The sequence below is a fragment of the Eublepharis macularius genome, chromosome 5 (assembly GCF_028583425.1).
Source record: "Eublepharis macularius isolate TG4126 chromosome 5, MPM_Emac_v1.0, whole genome shotgun sequence".
Taxonomy (NCBI): Eukaryota; Metazoa; Chordata; class Lepidosauria; order Squamata; family Eublepharidae; genus Eublepharis; species Eublepharis macularius.
In genome coordinates, this window is record NC_072794.1 from 132,113,774 (window position 1) to 132,131,761 (window position 17,988).

The 17,988-nt window shown below is 38.9% G+C and overlaps 1 protein-coding gene across 1 annotated transcript in view; it reads left to right on the forward strand.

Moving 5' to 3' along the window:
• RBL1 (RB transcriptional corepressor like 1) overlaps window positions 1-14,314 on the forward strand; it is a 37,342-nt gene extending 23,028 nt beyond the window's left edge. The window contains exons 15-22 of the mRNA XM_054980899.1: window positions 32-298; window positions 605-822; window positions 2,435-2,611; window positions 3,469-3,540; window positions 3,684-3,744; window positions 7,089-7,255; window positions 11,017-11,181; window positions 11,441-14,314. Of these exons, the coding sequence (XP_054836874.1) occupies window positions 32-298; window positions 605-822; window positions 2,435-2,611; window positions 3,469-3,540; window positions 3,684-3,744; window positions 7,089-7,255; window positions 11,017-11,181; window positions 11,441-11,611 (1,298 nt within the window). The 3' untranslated portion in view covers window positions 11,612-14,314. The remainder of the gene's footprint in view (window positions 1-31; window positions 299-604; window positions 823-2,434; window positions 2,612-3,468; window positions 3,541-3,683; window positions 3,745-7,088; window positions 7,256-11,016; window positions 11,182-11,440) is intronic.
• Window positions 14,315-17,988: the final 3,674 nt, after the last annotated feature.

The window sequence follows — 17,988 nt, forward strand, 5'->3', positions numbered from 1 at the left end:
ATAGTGATGCTTGTCTTCCCTTTCATTCTAGATATGCAGCCATTGTCTCCAATCTCAGTTCATGAACGCTACAGTTCTCCTGTGGCAGGAAGTGCTAAGAGAAGGTTGTTTGGAGATGAAGGCCCTAAAGAAACACCCACTGAAAAGAATCTAAGTGAAGGAACTAGGCTAAAAATAGTCCCAATGCCAAGCTTTGCTGATGAAAATGTGTCTGTGTCACCTGAACAGACAGTTCTTACCATGGCAACTGCAACAGTAACGGGAGCAACAGGACAGACAATGACAATCCCATTGCATGGTAAAGTTTTATTCCTTTATTTTTGTAGATTAGCTTTTTGTGAAGTTCTTCGTGCTGATTAATAAGCTTAAATTGGTAAAACAAAAAATGGAGGTACAAGGAATTTCAATTCATTGAGTTCCTTCTCTTAACTGTTAAGGAAAATACTTTAAATTGTTCTGTTATAAAGGCAATTATACTAATTGCTTGAGAAAATAACTTGAGAAATCACCCTTGTAAAAATAAAAGGTTTTCTGTCTGTCTGAGATTTGCAATTTATCCATAAAAGCAAATGGATTTTTCCTTTAATTTGTGGATGTGCCCTAGGTATTGCAAATAATACTGGAGGAATCACTTTGATACCCATTTCAGTCAACCTGCCTCAGGAATCTAAAGAGGATGGCCATGGACAAATGCCCCTCACTGCTCAAGCTTTAGTAAGTGTTTCCCCACGTCAACACCATGTAACTCAAGCACAAGACATGTATCAGCCAACAGGAAGCAAGCCAAAGAAAACTGGATCCTTGGCACTATTTTTCAGAAAGGTAGGGGATGCTCTTACAAGTGTTCATATTAAAGGTTCTCCCTTCCCGAAAGAAAAAAACAATGTTTATTCTGGTAAAAAAACAGTCTTGGTGTCTACACTGAATGTATAATTTCAAGTAAAAAACTGTACAAAGTAGATTTATTGGAAGTTATAGAATGCTGATTTGGTTCCAAAGATGCATTTGGTCAAGCAAAAGTATCCCAAGTAGACAGTAGTGCTCTGATTTCCTCCTTTACTGTAGGTCTTCCTGCTCACCCCCTGCCCCAGCTGCTCTAAAAGTTGAGGGTGGGATGTATAGGAAAATTGTATACCTAATATGCATGAACACAAATGCTCCTATGTGTGCAAGTGGATGCAAATTGTTACTTATCAATAATAAACCACTTCGGATTGCTAGACTGAAATTCTACTGATGCAGAAGTATACATTTATTTAGTTAGGATTTGGTTATTTACAAAACTGATTTTTATTTAGTGTCTTTTAAAAAGTGGAAAGAGTAGTATATAGAGGTGTGCAGAAAAAAATTCGGCTGACTTGGCTCGGTAAAGCCGACCTGGGAAAAAAATTCAGCATTCCCCAAATGCCAGATTCATTCCCCAGTTTGGTTCAGCTATCTAAAGGAAATTCAGTAAAATTAGGCCATTGTTTCCAATAGGAAACACGATTCGGGGCTTTCTGGGGGGTCATTTTAAGGCTGGATTTTATCAAATTTGCAGGGGATCTACAGATTTGCAGGGGATCTCCCTGTCCTCTAGGTACTCCTCAAGCTTCATGAAGATTGGACCTGGGGGGCCATTTTTTGCCCCCCCCCAAAGAAAGTGCCCTCAGCCACCTCCAGTCTCCATTATTCCCTATGGGAAAAACAAAGGGGGCTTTCTAGGAGGCTGGAGGTGACAGTTTGCATGCAAAATCTACCGAATTTGGAGGAGACCCACTCCTACCTGTCCTCTCAAGACATTCGAAGTTTCATGAAGATTGGACTTTCAGGGGCCATTTTATGGCCCCCCAAGGAAGGTGCCCCCAGGCACTCCATTTTCTGTTAAACTTCTTGCAGCACTTTTAAAAAGGCGCTCTCCTTCTCGAGAATCTTACTGGTCCAGAGAAGGAGAGCTGCTGCAAGGATTGGCTCACACTCCCCCCTCCTTTCTTTATTCACTTTCCCCTTTCCCTCTTCTGCTTCTGCCTCTCTCAAACTTCCTCCTTCCTCCTCCCATCGGCTAAAAAAAGTGCAAACTTCGCAAAACACTGTTTCTTGCTGTTTCTTAGCAAAGGAACAGCAAAAAACAACGTGCTGCCGGGGCTCCCAAAGTTTACTGGATTTTACTGAATAAATCTGGTAAACTTGAGTTTGGTATCAATTCAGCAATACTGGATTGAATTCAGTAATACCAGATTTTACCTAATTGGGTAAAATCCGGTATTTTTGCTGAATTCCAAACCTGACTTGCACATCCCTAGTAGTATATAAATATTTTAAATAAATTGAAATTAATTAACTGAACACACAAAAGGGGTAGTGTTTTTCATTCCTGCCACCAACCCTGCTTATTCCTCAGATTACTAAACTTGCAAAAATCAATTTCACAGTGTTCTGCCTTGTTTCTTCATAGGTATATCATCTGGCAAGTGTACGCCTGCGTGATTTATGCTTAAAACTGGATGTTTCTAATGATTTGCGGAGAAAAATGTGGACATGTTTTGAATTCACGTTAGTTCATTGTACAGATCTAATGCAAGACAGACACTTGGATCAGCTCCTTCTCTGTGCATTTTACATCATGGCAAAAGTAAGGCCCGTCTTGTTGATGATCCATTGTTAGTTGTTTAAATCTTAGTTCAATCTTGGTTTTTCTACCTGTTACTCCTCATCTCTGTGCATCAGCTTTGCTTGTACTTGAAGAGAGCCTCAGTTTGGAAACTTCTAGAGCTAGCTTCTAGGCTCAAAAATCTTTATCCTCGGAGGCGTAGTGCCAACTGTGTATGTTCAAGGGGAAGGAGTCAGGAGGCTTCCTGTGTAATTCTTTATTATCTGCAATAGTAGCCTTCCCCACAATAGCATTACATTTTTGGAAGAACTAAGTGGGAAGCTACAATTCCTCCCCTGCTGCATATGCGGCAGATTTTTGTTTTTGTGGCGAAAGGTGTCTAAAAAACACTTATGGAAGTTTCCAATTCAAAGCAGGTAATAATGCCCATTAATATGAACACACAATACGCAGCCTGTCTTCTGTTTCTATATTCTTTTTACGTTCTAAAATACATACGAATTCTACACTAGTTTTTCAACTAAGAGGACTAGCAACAAAAAACAAATTTTAACACATCTTACCTCAGTGCTAAGTCTTTACAAGGTTACAATAATCTCACCAGTTGCCAATTGCCATGTAACAATAGAACAAGTTGGCCTTACCTAATCAGAGCAGTCAGTCGCATTGGGAAATTTTAAACTAGCATTCTTTAGACTCACTTAGAAGAGGAGGTAGCGGATACCCTGAAAAGAACAGAGAGAGCAAGAGAGAGGTCAGAGGCCTTCTCTGACACTCTGGAGCCCCACATACTTCTTACAAAGTGCCCTTTGGATCCAGGCAAAAGCATAAGTAGAGGCGGGTTTTTCCTGTATGATCAGTTTGACTTTTTTGTTCAGGTATCCAAAGAGGAAAGGACTTTTCAGGACATAATGAAAAGCTATAGAAACCAGCCACAAGCAAATAGCCATGTAAGTATGTTTTAAACATAAGTATAAACTATTTTGTTGAGGCCTTCTATATAAATAATACTATATTTGTCACTTAAATATACTTCAGAGAACATTCCCAGAATTATAAATTACAAAAACTTGCTTTTCTTGCCTTGCTGTAGGTCTACAGAAGCGTTTTGTTGAAAAAAATGCCAATGGAGGTAGATATAAAACAAGAAGAGCGTAAGTGAACAATGGCTTTATTTTATTTATTGTTTTATTTTATCAGGAGTAATAAAAGCAGTTTTGTCTCTTGCCTCCTCCTCCAATTCTGTGGCCAAGAATCTTTGCACAAGTGTACATTGGGTATCATCTTAGCTGAAGCCAACATGGCCAACAAGATATCTATGCTAAGCACAGGATAAGTATGGTGCTTCATGATGTTACTTTCTGTAAAGATTCGGAATTTCTGAATCAGGCCCAGCGTGTTGGCCCTGATTTGAAAATACCGAATCAAAGATTCCGAAACAATTCAGGTTGCTTCAGAAAGCTTTGGGGCACTTTCAAACCTCGCAGCTGGCTCCAGCTGACCAGCAGAGGAGGAGGCCCCTCCTCTGCCGGTCAGCTGGAGTCAGCTGCTGGATTTGAATGTGCCCCTTTCAGCTTCAGTTGGCCAGTAGAGGAGGCTGCTCCCCCGCCCGTCAGCTGAAGCAAGCAGAGGGGTAAACTTCCCACCCTGCCGCTTATTTCACCCGATGGGAGGGTGAGGACGGGATCTCCTCTTCTCTCCCATTAGGTGAAATAAGCAGCAGGGAAGGAAGTTTGTTGGTGTGCTCCAAATCTTTACAGAGCATACCGAAGCTGCTTCGGAAATTGCTTATTTCTGACTCTTTTTCCTACTTCGGAAATTCTGAAGCAGGAATCCCAAATTATTTTTGTTGTACACAGGAAAATCTAATAGAACCATCTGGCTTAGCTACCAGTACAACAAGAGATGCCCTTGAACTCTCATGGAAGGCTCCTAACTCAAGCATTTCCTGAATTTGTCTCTTTGTGTCACTCAAAAATTTACCATTCACTTTATAAGGTGGGCGTCTGTTGGGCAAGTGAGACCCTCTGTCTATCCCATGCTCTGTCAAATCAGTCTTCCCTGGTTTGTTCTTAAAGATGCTCTCAAGCGGCTGCAAAACTGGAAGTATTTTCTCTCTGTCCTGAACTGACACTCTTCCTGGCCACTTCAGAGTCTCCCATTGTACCAGTTCAGAAATGCAAACCAGTACATCTATCAGACCTCCTTCAGACTCACTTTTTTTCACCTTGCTCAGGACCATCGTTTCCCTATCAAATAAAGGCTCGAATGTATTCATATATACCACCTTTAGTTTCTTTCTTGATCTCTCCACTGAAACCACGTGAGTGCTTCCACAACTGTGTGGAAGCACTCCACAAATAGTTTATCCACAACTATGTAAAGTCCCTCCCAAGCTAATTTCAGTTTGTCTGTGCATTGTGGCAGAAAAACCATCCCTTTATGCCCTATCTCAAATATTCTAGACTGGGCTGTCTGGTAATACCAACTGTTCTGATTTGCCTGTTCCTCTGCTAAGTTCTCTTGAACAATCTTCATTATTCCCTCTAACTTTTCATGGAAACTCAATACGTACTTCACCACTGACTTCTTTGCCTTGGGGAATTTCTTATCTCAGTCCTGGTGGTGAGAATCTACATAAATTCTGAGCAATCCCTTCAGCCTTCCATTAAACCTCACCTCTCTATGAAACCATTAGACAGAGAGTAATAGGCTATAGTTTTAAGATGCTTAACACACAACACTTCCACAGGGATTCCATCACCTCTAACGTATCCCCCCTCCCCCTGTCAGTTAAAATCTCTGACAAAAGACCGTAATGAGTGCTTCAGCCAAAGCCAGGCAGTCTTGCATGGCATGATTCACAAAAGTCAAAATAAAATACTTTCTCCTCCAAGGGGTTTTTGGGAAAGAACTGACAATGTCTATTCCCACCCACTGAAAAGTCTCACCAATGATAAGGAGCAGTAATCCTTAACATTCTGTATCGGCTTGAACCAATAAAAGTTCAGTAACCACCGTCTAGTCCTTTTAATCCCTAAATGTCCTGCACAGTGTACATCATAGGCCAGCTACATTAACCTCATTCTAACCCAGGACACCTGTCTGTTCTGTAGCATCTGCAGTTTATGCAACCCACCTTGATCTCAAACCATGTTCCTTAAAGGTCTTAGAAAATTCCACTTTCTTCTCGATGTCTGCTTGGTGAAGTGTCGCTACACTGGAGCCCATAAGAGCCTCCTGCTGGAGCCCTTCTTTCCCCCCAAGTTTATTGGCTTCCTCTCTGAGCCATCCTTATCATTGGTACCTTCAAAAATCTCCAGTAAAAAGGCAGCAATTCTATTTTGGGACCTAAGGGTATGATTAGGAACATGCAAATGTTTATACACATTTGCTAGGGCTGTGTTGTTCTTGTTCCCAAATGTAATTCCTGCACTGCATTGATGAGTGTTCTGAATTTTTGGGGACATGAGACCATTAAAAGATGAGGAGCGAGGGAGAAGAAGAAAGAGACCATCTTGGCATGCATAAAACGGAACATACATCTGGCCATTTGTCTTCAAGCCTGCTTGGAAATACAGGTCTTTCTATATACTGTCACACTTGTTGCACTTCTCTGACTGATGAGAAGCTTCGTGGGCTAGTGCTTACCGGGGTGGTTCAAATAGGAGAGAGAACTAGAGTGTTATAGTATCTTTGTAGTATTTGCTTTATTTACAAATATGAAGGTAAAGCATAGACGGAGGCACAAGAACAGAGCAACTGATCCCCACAGAAAGAGTTTCTGTACTTTAGAATTTTCAGCCAAGTTTCACAGGAATGGGTTTTTCCCTCCAAAAATGCCTCTCTGTGTCATAAACCAGCTTCCAAAACTTCTGCGCTATCCTTTGCTTAAAAGACTTTTTCCTAAAAACTTCTACACAGCTCTTGTCTTTTTTCAACCCCCCCCCCCTTCCATATGAAAGTTACTAGCTTGATACCAATGCTTCGCTACAGTATTTAACCACTTTAAATCCAGTTATAATACTTATGAGTATGTAACATTTTTTGTTTGTATTTTTAGTTGTTTTTGTAGTATAATAGCACAGTACCTGAGCTTCACAATGGTGTTTGAATAAAGCAAAGCATGTTGATGCAGAAAACCGATGAAGTAAATTTCAAAATGTAATATTTATTGAAGAGATTTTAAAAGGAAAAGATTGTAGTGCAAGAAATAAAGTGAAAAATACGTACAATTGTTTTTTTCCTACTGAAGGACCGCTGTAGACCACATTGGTGGTTTTCCCCTCAGATGCTAGGATCACCAGGTGAGCTCACTCTGGAGCAGGTCACGTAGAACTGCCCATTTGAGAAGCAATCCTCCCTCAAGTCAATTCCTGCCACCTTCAGTGTCTGGCCCTGGGACTTGTTGATCATCATAGCAAAGCAGAACTTGAGTAGGTTTCCCTACTTTTTTATTTAAAAGCCTGTTGTGTTTTCTATTTCTTCCTTCTAATAGACTCCCCTCAGAAGATAAGCGATTCACCTGTAAGAAAAACACCAGAAAATTCCAGAAACTTGGAAAATGAGGAGAGAGGGGATCTGGTAAAATTCTACAACACCATCTATGTAGGAAGAGTGAAAACATTTGCATTAAAATATGGTATTTCCAACCAGGATCATGTGGTACGTAGATTTCTTCTCAAAGTTCAAAAAGTGGCATACAGAATTTGATGATAGTTTAATAACAAGTCATCCTATCCCCAAATATGAGGCAGCATGAATTTTTCACGCCCAGAGGAACAACTTCATGAGCTGTTCAAAAATGAGGCAGATGTAATAACAGCAAATTTACAAACATTGGGCACTCACAAACACAAAATGAAGAAAAGGGGTAGATATTTGTTGTGAGCTAAAACATCTTTGAGTTGAGGCCTGGATGAAAGCTCATATTCCCCTCTGTTAAAAATCCAGTCACACATCAAAAGCCTACACAGACATAAGAAATCCTAAGGAGGAGTCTAAGAACAATCTGAGAGATAGATGAATTTGCAAGGATGAAAGGACCATAAGGGAGATAAACACCTCAGAAATATATGTATGTCATGAAAACCAAAGGTATTGATCAACTTTTCTCTTTCCTGTGTTTTACCTTGGTGCAGCTTATGGTGTGGGCAGGCAGGACTCTATATCAGGGATTTATGAAGCTTAGAACTTACAGCAATTGAACAGTGACTTGAAATAGTAAGCAGGAGTTTGAATTCCACAGAGAACTTCTGCTAATGGAAGGGGCTGTGTATGATTTTTGCCTATTTCCTTCCTCCTACATCTCCCCGCGCCACCTGTTGTCTTCCAGGGAGCTGCATTTCAAGGACATTTTTCAACTGCAGCAGGAGGGGGGAAGCAAGGAAATTCTGTTCTGGTGACAGACATTTAAAGTGGAATCCAGCCCAGTTGTATTTAACAAAAAATTATTTGAAGTAGTAGAAAAGGAGTTTGGCTATCAGATCCTGGATCCTAGCTAAAGAAGTTTAAATTAATCTCTTCTGAAATAACTTTGTATAAAGGACAGGGTGTGTTTTGGAAACTGAAGGCATACCTTACACTATTGGTTTTAACATGCCATAAAGCTGCTAGCTGTTTTCATATATTAATCTGAGGAATTTTAAGTACTGTGATAGATTCTGCCATGTTTAACTGACCATCAACTAAGTGCCTACATACTGTGATTATGAATAACTTGGCTTTCAGATGTTACTCAGACAAGAAAGTCATTTCACATACCACATTAGTTTCGATATGTGCCTTTTAACTGGAAAGTCATACTAGAACAGTATATACCATGTACATCTAAACTACTGCATGTCAGGATCATATAGTCCTCAAGAATAAAAAAATATCACATTCAAAATTAGTGGAAGTATTTGTAGGCCAATATATCTACCAAGACCAAGCTGGCTTCATACTAGAAAGGGACATCACTGATAACATACACAAAACACTGAACATAATAGCAAATAGCAAAACATCAACAGATAGAGACCCTCTTCTTCTCGCTTGATGTTGAAAAAGCATTTGATTCCTTGGAAACTTCATATCTCCAATCATGATTAAAACGCATGGGATTTGAAAATAAGTTTATTCAAGTGACCAACTCAATTTATACGCAAGCAAAATCCCACGTTAAAATAAATAATAATTCATCCAATGAAATAAAACGCAATAGAGGAATGAGACAGGGGTGTCCCCTTTCACTTCTTTTATTTGCCATAGCCCTCGAACCCTTAATTCTAGACATCTGCCAAAATAACCACATCCACAGCATAAAAATTGCCTCCAAAACCTATAAAATTAGTATGTTTGCAGACAACATGCTTTTATATGTCACTAACCTTGAAGAATCCCTTCACCACTTAACAGAATACACTTGAAATATTTGCCCAAATTTCTGGTTTAAAAATCAATCCGTCCAAATCAACAATACTTTCTATTAATCTTACACAACTAACTAAAGAAAACATACGCTCAACTTACAATTACCAATGGGCAGGGAAAAAATCTACCCTATTTAGGAATTAATATCCCCTCTAATTTAGGATATCTGATAAAACATAACCATATGCAAAAAATCAAAGACATTAAAAATGATATCCTTAAGCGGAATAAACAAAATAACACATGGTATGATAGATACGATTTTATAAAAGCTTTTACTTTTCCAAAAATAACTCATTTATTTCGTGCAATTCCTATAATAATACCAACAAGCATACTGAAGCATTGGCAAACGTTCAACAATTTTTTGTGGAACTATAAAAACCAAGAATTTCTTTTCACACACTACAACAACACCCTAGTAATGGAGGTTTTAAATATCCAGATTTAATATCATATGTAAACTCTGTTCTTCTCACCAAAACTATTCAGATGCTACAAACAAAAACACATTTAGATTGGATACAAATCTTAAAACCTTTTCACCAGCCTTTATTACTGCAAGAGGTATTGTGGTGTAAGAATAGTTTATGTCCAAATCAAATAAACAAAAACTTATTTTTGAAAGATCTACTCAAGATCTGGATACATTTAAATCAAAATTAACCCCAGTTATTTCCCGTTTTTCTTCCTTTTTATCACAAGACTGGTTCCCACCTGGTCAACAGCAACATATCCTCAACTATTGGATTCAATCTAATAACATGAGGTTAAAAGACATAACAAAGAATAAAGGCCTATTTAAAAAAGATGATCTAGAAAAGAAAATCAATAAAACAATTCCCTGGTTTTTGCATCTACAATTTTCTCATATGGCATCACAAATTAAGCGACATACTGCATAAACCTAAAACTGAATTCGAGACTGTATTAGATCAGGAAAATATTCCACATAAAGGGCTAATCTCTAAAATATATAAAATTATCATACAGCTTAATAAACCCAAAACACAATTTTCAAGCTAAATGGCCACAAGATTGCAATTTAACATTAACACAGGAACAATGGGAAGCAATCTGGTCATCAAAATTATTTAAATCCCCAGCTATAAACAAAACTTCAAACCTACAAAATAATGACAAGATGGTACCATACACCAAAAAATTAGCTATATTCACACCATCCTATGCTCCTAAATGTTGGAAAAAATGTGGCAAACTTGGATCATACACTCATTGTTGGTGGCAATACCCAATCACAAACAAATTCTGGAATAATGTATTGCAGCAAATTGAACAAACTACAAGATCCCTTTGAAACCTCAGATAATTTTCTTAGATTTGTGGCAAAACTTCAAAATCCCAACAATAAGACACGACCTCATAACTAGCCTTTTAGTGGTGGCACAAACATTGATTGCCTTGTACTGGAATAAACAAACATGTCCCTCAATAAGTCAATAGTATTCCAGAGTATGGGATCAAATTATTATTGAAAAACATTACTGACAGCCTGCATCATTCTAAAACACTAAACACCACAACACAGTTTTACGACAAATGGATGCAAAAAAGATCTTCAACCAGCTATACCAACATCTTCTCTATAGCATAATAGTCATACTATATAGGATTTTAGTAAGTTCAATAAAAGCAATGTATATAGTTAATCTAAGAAGTGTTATCCCAAAGTCTGTACTTGATATATCACTGTTTATCATTGTATTTTGTATTTGCATGTTCAACCTAATAAAAAAAAATAGTGGAAGTAAAATAATGTTGAGTATCAAATGGAAGAATTGATGTAGATAATATCTTACAAACATTTTTGGTAATTAATGGGGGGTGCAGCTTCTGAGCATCTCAGTAGCTGGGAGGATCAACATCTCTCACCTAGAGAAATGTACTAAATCAAATATACTTCAGCATTTGTCGTTTTGGAGCTTGTTTCCAGTTAAGCCCTGTCTACAATTAATACTCTTTGCACTTAGTGTGTAATTTTTCTTTCCAAGGTGGAAGCACCGCCGCTTTCTCCCTTTCCCAGCATTAAACAACAGCCAGTGTCTCCTCGGCGGATATCCCAGCAACACTCTGTTTATGTTTCACCACATAAGAATGGTGCTTCCTTGACACCTAAGACTGGATTGTTGTATAAATTTAATGGGAGTCCTTCTAAGGTAAGAGGTATGCGGTTTCTAACAGGAATGTCTCATATATGCTTATTAATTTCAAGACATTTTCTCTGAGAGGCTGTAGTAGTAAATGTGGTAAACATGAGGTGTATTGTATGGGAAACTCTTAGGTGGCTGAAGCTGCTGTAAAACATAGTCATGTTTGAAAACAGAGACCCTAATAAAGTATGTTTGGCTCCTGTATAATAATCCTTAAAGATTTTAATAATTCACTAATTTGATTGTAATTGTTTTAATTTGACAGAGTTTGAAAGAAATCAACAATATGATAAAAGAAGGAGGACAGAAAACTAAGAAGAGAGCAATATCAATTGATAGTGATACAGATTCACCAGCTAAGAGACTGTGCCAGGAAAATGATGATGTTTTACTTAAACGCCTTCAGGATGTTGTCAGTGAAAGAGCAAATCATTAGGTCAGCTGTTGAGAACTTAACTTTTGTTGAGATTTGTTTCTTTTAGATCAAAATCCCCTTCATCCCCCCTCCCCTTTTTCTCCATGGTAGGTAACAGCAGCATTAAAAGTACTATGTTTTATGCTTTCTTTTAACCTTTCTAATTCCACTGTTAATGAAGCTTTCAACAGTTACTGAACTGATGACATAATGTTTACAGCATTGTTTTGAAGTTTATTTTGAACCTAAGCTGTGAGAAGGTATGCATTTGGAAACCGGCTAATTGCTTTTGACGCTGGTATTTAGCGTTTAGGAGCCAATTCCTAAGAAGCTGAAAGTTTTCAGATTGCAACAATTCAATATGAGGAGAGCACTAATCGGTTATACTTTAGTGTAGTTGTTCTCTTGGTGTGAAGTTCACTTCAAAATACGGTTGTGGCTTAATTCTTTAAAAGAAAACAATTTCCTTCTGTACATTATTTTAATGTGAAGTAAGATTGGAAGATCTGGTATATTTAGTCATGAATGTACTAAAGCCAGGTGTCTTTCACTCCCTAGTCTAGTGTAGACAGAGATCACCTTTTAATCAAATGTTTGCATAGCGTTTTAATATAAACTATGCATTCAACTGTAAAGTGCTGTGCTCTTAACTACTGGTAGCATGGCAACAGATTCTGTGATAGGAACTAAACAAAGATTTGGGACTATAATTGGGGGGATTGACTGGGGTTTTTTTTCCAGTTTGGAAGAGATTAATATTGTAGAGGTAAAAGTGGTATGCAGTGTTCTATCATAGCCCATATTGGGGGAATTTGCATTCTCTTGCTACCTCGTTTTGAATTTGCTTTCCTCCAGAAAGAAGAAATCCTGCTTTTGGATGGAAGTGTTCCTTGTAATTCCCAAGTTAACTCTTCTTCAGCACTACAGAGGCATATGTACTGTATGTTAATTGTGAAACGCATGTAGCTCATAAGTTTTGCACCTGTTATTCATGGATTAACATGGTTGCTGACTCTTGAAGCCTAGATGCACACTGCAGCAACTCTTGTGGGAAGAAGCTAGATATGTTTAGAATCCCAAAGATGTGCCTCCATCCCCACAGGTGTCCTGACAGGCTGAGGAGACTAGAGCGGCTTGAAGAGTCAGCTAACTACTTTTCCTGTTCTCTGAACGAGGCAAAGCATTGTGCCTCAGGGCAGGAGTCATAGTATTGCCGGCTCGCTAAGGTGCTAGCTAGTGTTTTGTTTTAAATTTAAATCTTCTGGTATTTTAGTGGGGGTGGAGCAGGGGAGATTTGGCAGTTTTGACCTCTGTTCCCTTGATAAATGCTGGAAGATAGGAGGGGGGCTGCTAACAACAAAAGGAAATTACTTCCTCCTTTAATACTCTAAGGTATTTTCTCATTACTGGGACTGCCGGGAAAATTGAGGGATGATTCATCATTTCTCTACCTATAGGGATAGTTGCAGGATGGAGACTTGGGATTCTAAACAATCAGAGCAGGTTGTTTCCCCTGTGTATGTTGTAATGGATAGCGAGACTCTTACATTCCTATTAAAAGAGGGTTTTTTTCCTGAAAAGCATGTATCATTTGTGTAGTATCTACACAAAATATAAGCTTTATCAAATTAGATGAGCTTGTACATAAAATTACGTAGCTATATAACAGGGGTTTGACATCTTTTCTGTCATTGGCAATGGGCGTCAAGCCAATATTCAACTCTAATTTCTTAAATGTTTGTAAAGAGAGTTTGATTAGGAATATTTTCATCATTTGTGTGTAGGACCACTCTCTTGTTTTGTTCATTACTTGTGAGTATTCAGAGAAATAACCATAAGATAATCCTGTATTTTGTATTATTTGTTTATGTGGTTGTCGGTAATGGTTTGGATCCTACCATTTCTTTCCTTGGACACAGAAGTGTTTTCTGGCTTAAGAATGCTAGTGCCGAGACTTCTCCTGGTACCATAGAGTCTTGAATCACTTCCAAGGGACAAAATGGTGGGATGTTTATTGAACTTGTTTCCATAAGCATCTCATCAAATGTAATTGTAATATACCAATTTTTAATTTAATTTAGAAGTACGAGTAATCTAACAAATTGCAGTGTAGTTATTAGAATTGTGGCTTCCAGGAAAACAAAGCTAAGAAACCAACTGTTGGTGTTACAATAAGCATCAGTGCATTTGTGCTTCATTAATGTATAGGGTTTCCTTTCATCGCTAATTTAGCTATATTTAGATCACAGGATCTAAATATATTCTGCTTTTGTAGAATATAGTAACTCTTGACAATTGCTTTGAAAAGGATATATTTTGCTTTTCAAAGCATCTTGATCATGTTAAACTTTTTACATTATACACTGTGATAAAACATACACCCAACTTAATACAATTTCATCTACAAACGTGGTTATTCTAAATGTTTTTCTCTAATCAGTTGGTCTTAATTTCTCGTGTGAATTTATCTGCCCTATAGACACATTTATATTCTTAAATCTTGTATTAAAAGGCTGATGTTGAAATTCTTACTAATCATGATTTAATGGTTTCTAGTAATTACTGCATTTTTACTGCTGGTCTTAATACTTCTTACTAAATTTGGCCTAGAAAAAAGCTAGTGGAGCTACAGTTCTGCTTACTGGAAGTGGTTTTTATAAAACTTTATGCTTTGGAAACATCCTTGTAAAAATAAATCTTAAAATAAAACAAAATTCTGACTTATACTGAGTTAGATTTGTTTGTTTGCCTGATTCAATATGGAAATTGGTCTATAAAATACCAAGATTTGCTCTTAATCTCCCCCTCACCTTATGTGTGGTTTCCTAGCCTTTTTTAGAGTGCAAGTCCCCTGTACTTAAAGCAGCTATAAGAATAAGGCTTGTTGCAATGGAAAATTAGAGGAACAGCCTCTGCAGGGAGAAGCAATGTAAAATATCTTGGGGTGTCATACTCAGGGATATTGAGACAAATGGAAGAATCTTATAGCACAGTCCTAAACTGAGTTACTCCAGTCTAAGCCCATTGATTTCAATGGGCTTAGACTGGAATAAGTGTTTAGGATTGCAATATTTGTCTGGCAAACAGTTGATATTTACATTCCTCTCCAGCTCCATTTACAGATATTCTATGCTTATATTATACTTTCATAAGGCTGAACGTATTCATCCAGATATATCAAACAAAGAGGATAATGCCTCTGTTTTCATTTTCCTGTCAAAGGAAGCACAGTGACCATAGTTACTATAATCTGTAGTGTAACTGGTAGTCATTAAAGTGTTATATAACTTAAATATTCATAGACAAATTAAAATATATTCAAGGTATGTATCGGGACATCACTAAAGGAGATGTTGGAACAAAAGGAAATATGTTTGAAGTATGAAAGTGAGATAAGGTTGAAAGGCTGAAATTCCTGGGAAATTACAAATGATGTGATAATAAATGGACTAAAATTCCTGGGGTGAGAACATGAGTGGGATGAAAATAAACAGCAAGGGGGCAAATAAAATGCAAGAAGAGATAACAAAATGAATATGCCAATTAACAAGATGGAATACTATGACCAGGAGGCTGAAATCAGAAATTTTTATCAAGTTATGATAGAAGACCAAGCAGACCAGAAAATTAAAAGCAGAAATGCTGCTAAAACGGTCAGGGGTCAACATGAGATTGCGAGCCAAGTTAAGCTGCTTGAATTCAGGAAAAGGGGAAGTTCCCTAATGCAGGGAAAGACCCCAGCTGCCATGCCCCCACCCTGCAAGGAGAGACCCCCTTGATCGGGCTTGCCTCACCCCAACAGAGACATGTGCCCTGAGAGGAGCCCCTCCTCGGGGGGGGGGGGGGGTGGAACACTGACAGTGCAGATGGGGTGCTCGCTCACCTGCTCGTCCAACCTGGTTCCCGACAAGGGGCAAGCTGGCAGTGGAAACACTGCTCGCTTGCAAACTCCACCACCCTCACTGCTGCTGCCCCAAGGAAGATGCACTTCCTCCCTAAAAAGTGAGCCCAGAAAGACGTCAGGACCTGGTGAGGGTTGCACTTGCAGCTTGCAGTACTTGAGATCAGCCCCCAGGTCCCGGAGAGGCCAGTGAGGGGGAGGTGGGTTCTTCAATGAGTGACAGGAATGCCCATTGGAAACCACGTGAGAGCGTCTGTGACTAATTGGCGGCTTCACTGAGAGAGTATGCGAAACTGTTCCACAGGGATCTAACTACATGTGCCTGCTGAAGAAGTGATCCATTCACGAAACGGGCTAATACTATGTATGCTGGCAAATCCCGTCCTGTGGCTGATGAGGTGGCTGAATTTGCTGACTTGGCGTTGGACCCCTTCAGCTCTTCACAGCCTCTTTTCTTCAATTGCAGCTTGATGTTATTGGACATTTTCGCCCTTTAAATGTTTTTGCTGTGGACGGTATCCCTTGTAAACCGTTCCATGGCTGCCTAGTTGAATGGTAGTGCCAGTGTGCATCCTTGTATATTTGTAATTGAGTGTTGCTGCCTTTAGGTTGTATAATTCTTAGGAGGTGCCTGCGTGCACCCCCCCTTTACTGTTTTGTGCCAGTGAGCACTTTTGTGATGTATTTACTGGGATGGTTGTTGTAATACTCACATCTTGATTACTTCAGTATTTTGATTATTTTGTATATGCTCTGATCCTGGGCTGATGCCCCCCAGAACAGACTGATGGCCTGCGGGACCAGAGAAATTGCTCCGTGGGCTGTTACACCCCAACTCTATCAAGCTAATTACAGTATTATTATACCTTACATCCTTACTTTAAATACCTCTTCCACCTGGCTGCATAAAATCCTACATACTTCCACTTCTAAACGTATTTGAAGAAGGAAGTTTTGACTCAGAATTTCCAACAGTTATCAGAGCTGGTTTATGCTAGCTGAATCTCAGGAACAGTGTAAATAAGAAAAAGTAGATTCAATGAGCCATAACTAAATCAGGCTACCTATGTTAAATAATTAAAACCTATGGGAATACATCCATTTTTCATACCATGCAATTACATTAAGTTCCATAAGTTGGTATTCTGGCTGATGCATTTGTACAACTAGGTACCCATTTTAAACAAGATGCTGGCTGAATTCCAAGCTGCACAGGTTAAGTTCTTCTGCCTTGCCAGTGTCACCTTTAAATCAGGCTTCAGAGCCTGACATATAACAGATGATAATTGACATATCACTTGGTGTGATGGAGAGCTTAGTTGTACCTTGTGTGAATGGTCAAGAGGGAGCATCTAGGGAAGAAGTTGTCAGTGCATGGTGTCCCAGAATGGAACTTGATGGGCACAGGAGAGCATACAGGAGTTTTCAAGAGAAGCACAAAGCTTGGGATCTTCTCTTACTCCTTGAAACTCTGAGAAACGAGCTAAAAATCTGAAACTCCAGCATAGCCTTCACAATTCTCTGCTAGCAGAGTTTGCCTAATGCTGCTCTGCTTTGCATGCAATGTATATAACCTGTACCCAAGTTTGTGCTGATCTATCTTAGGTCTGATTTAAAAGTGATGCTAGAACAGTAAAGGTTTTTGGCAGGCTCAATGTCTCCTTGAGACAAGAGCATCTCACCAGCATTATGTTTAAATTAGGTCAAGTGGATCCTTTGAATGTGAGGAGGGAGGGAGGAAGACCCACTTTAAACATGCAACAGAATGAGGTGGTAAAGTGCTGTTAGTTGTATGGGCTGTACTTTTTCAGACTAGGTGGGAAAATTCTTAGTACAAAATGTAATTTTGTTGCAAGTAGGGCTGGGCTTGAGCTTTGCCTCTGATGTACTAATTTTCTGGTTTTTACCTGCAGAAGGTTTTGATATGGATATTCCTAAAGTTGCGGGTAGCTCTATTGGCCTATAGCAGAATCCAAAAACAAAACCAGTGTATTACCATTTATTAAGACCAATCAAAATAACACATTGTAAAGCTTCTGAGTTCTCTACAGCTCTTCAAGCTGGAAGTTAAAAGTGGTAGGAAGGTGGTGAAGAAAACTTTTCAGGTAGTAGTGTTAAGGTCTATAGTTGTTGTGGGTTTTCCGGGCTGTATTGCCGTGGTCTTGGCATTGTAGTTCCTGACGTTTCGCCAGCAGCTGTGGCTGGCATCTTCAGAGGTGTAGCACCAAAAGACAGAGATCTCTGTGTCACAGTGTGGAAAAGAAGTTGGCAGGTCATTTGTATCTACTCAGGAGGGGTGGGGTTGAGCTGAGTCCTCCTGTAAGAGTTTCCCAGGGTGTGGAATGCTAATGGCGGAAGGCTTCACTGTATCCTGAGGAGGTTCTTTTGCATATGGATTGGTGCTTGATGTGCTAATCTTCTCTGCAGGGCTATTGTCCAGTATAGAGTATCTACCCTCCTGAGTAGATACAAATGACCTGCCAACATCTTTTCCACA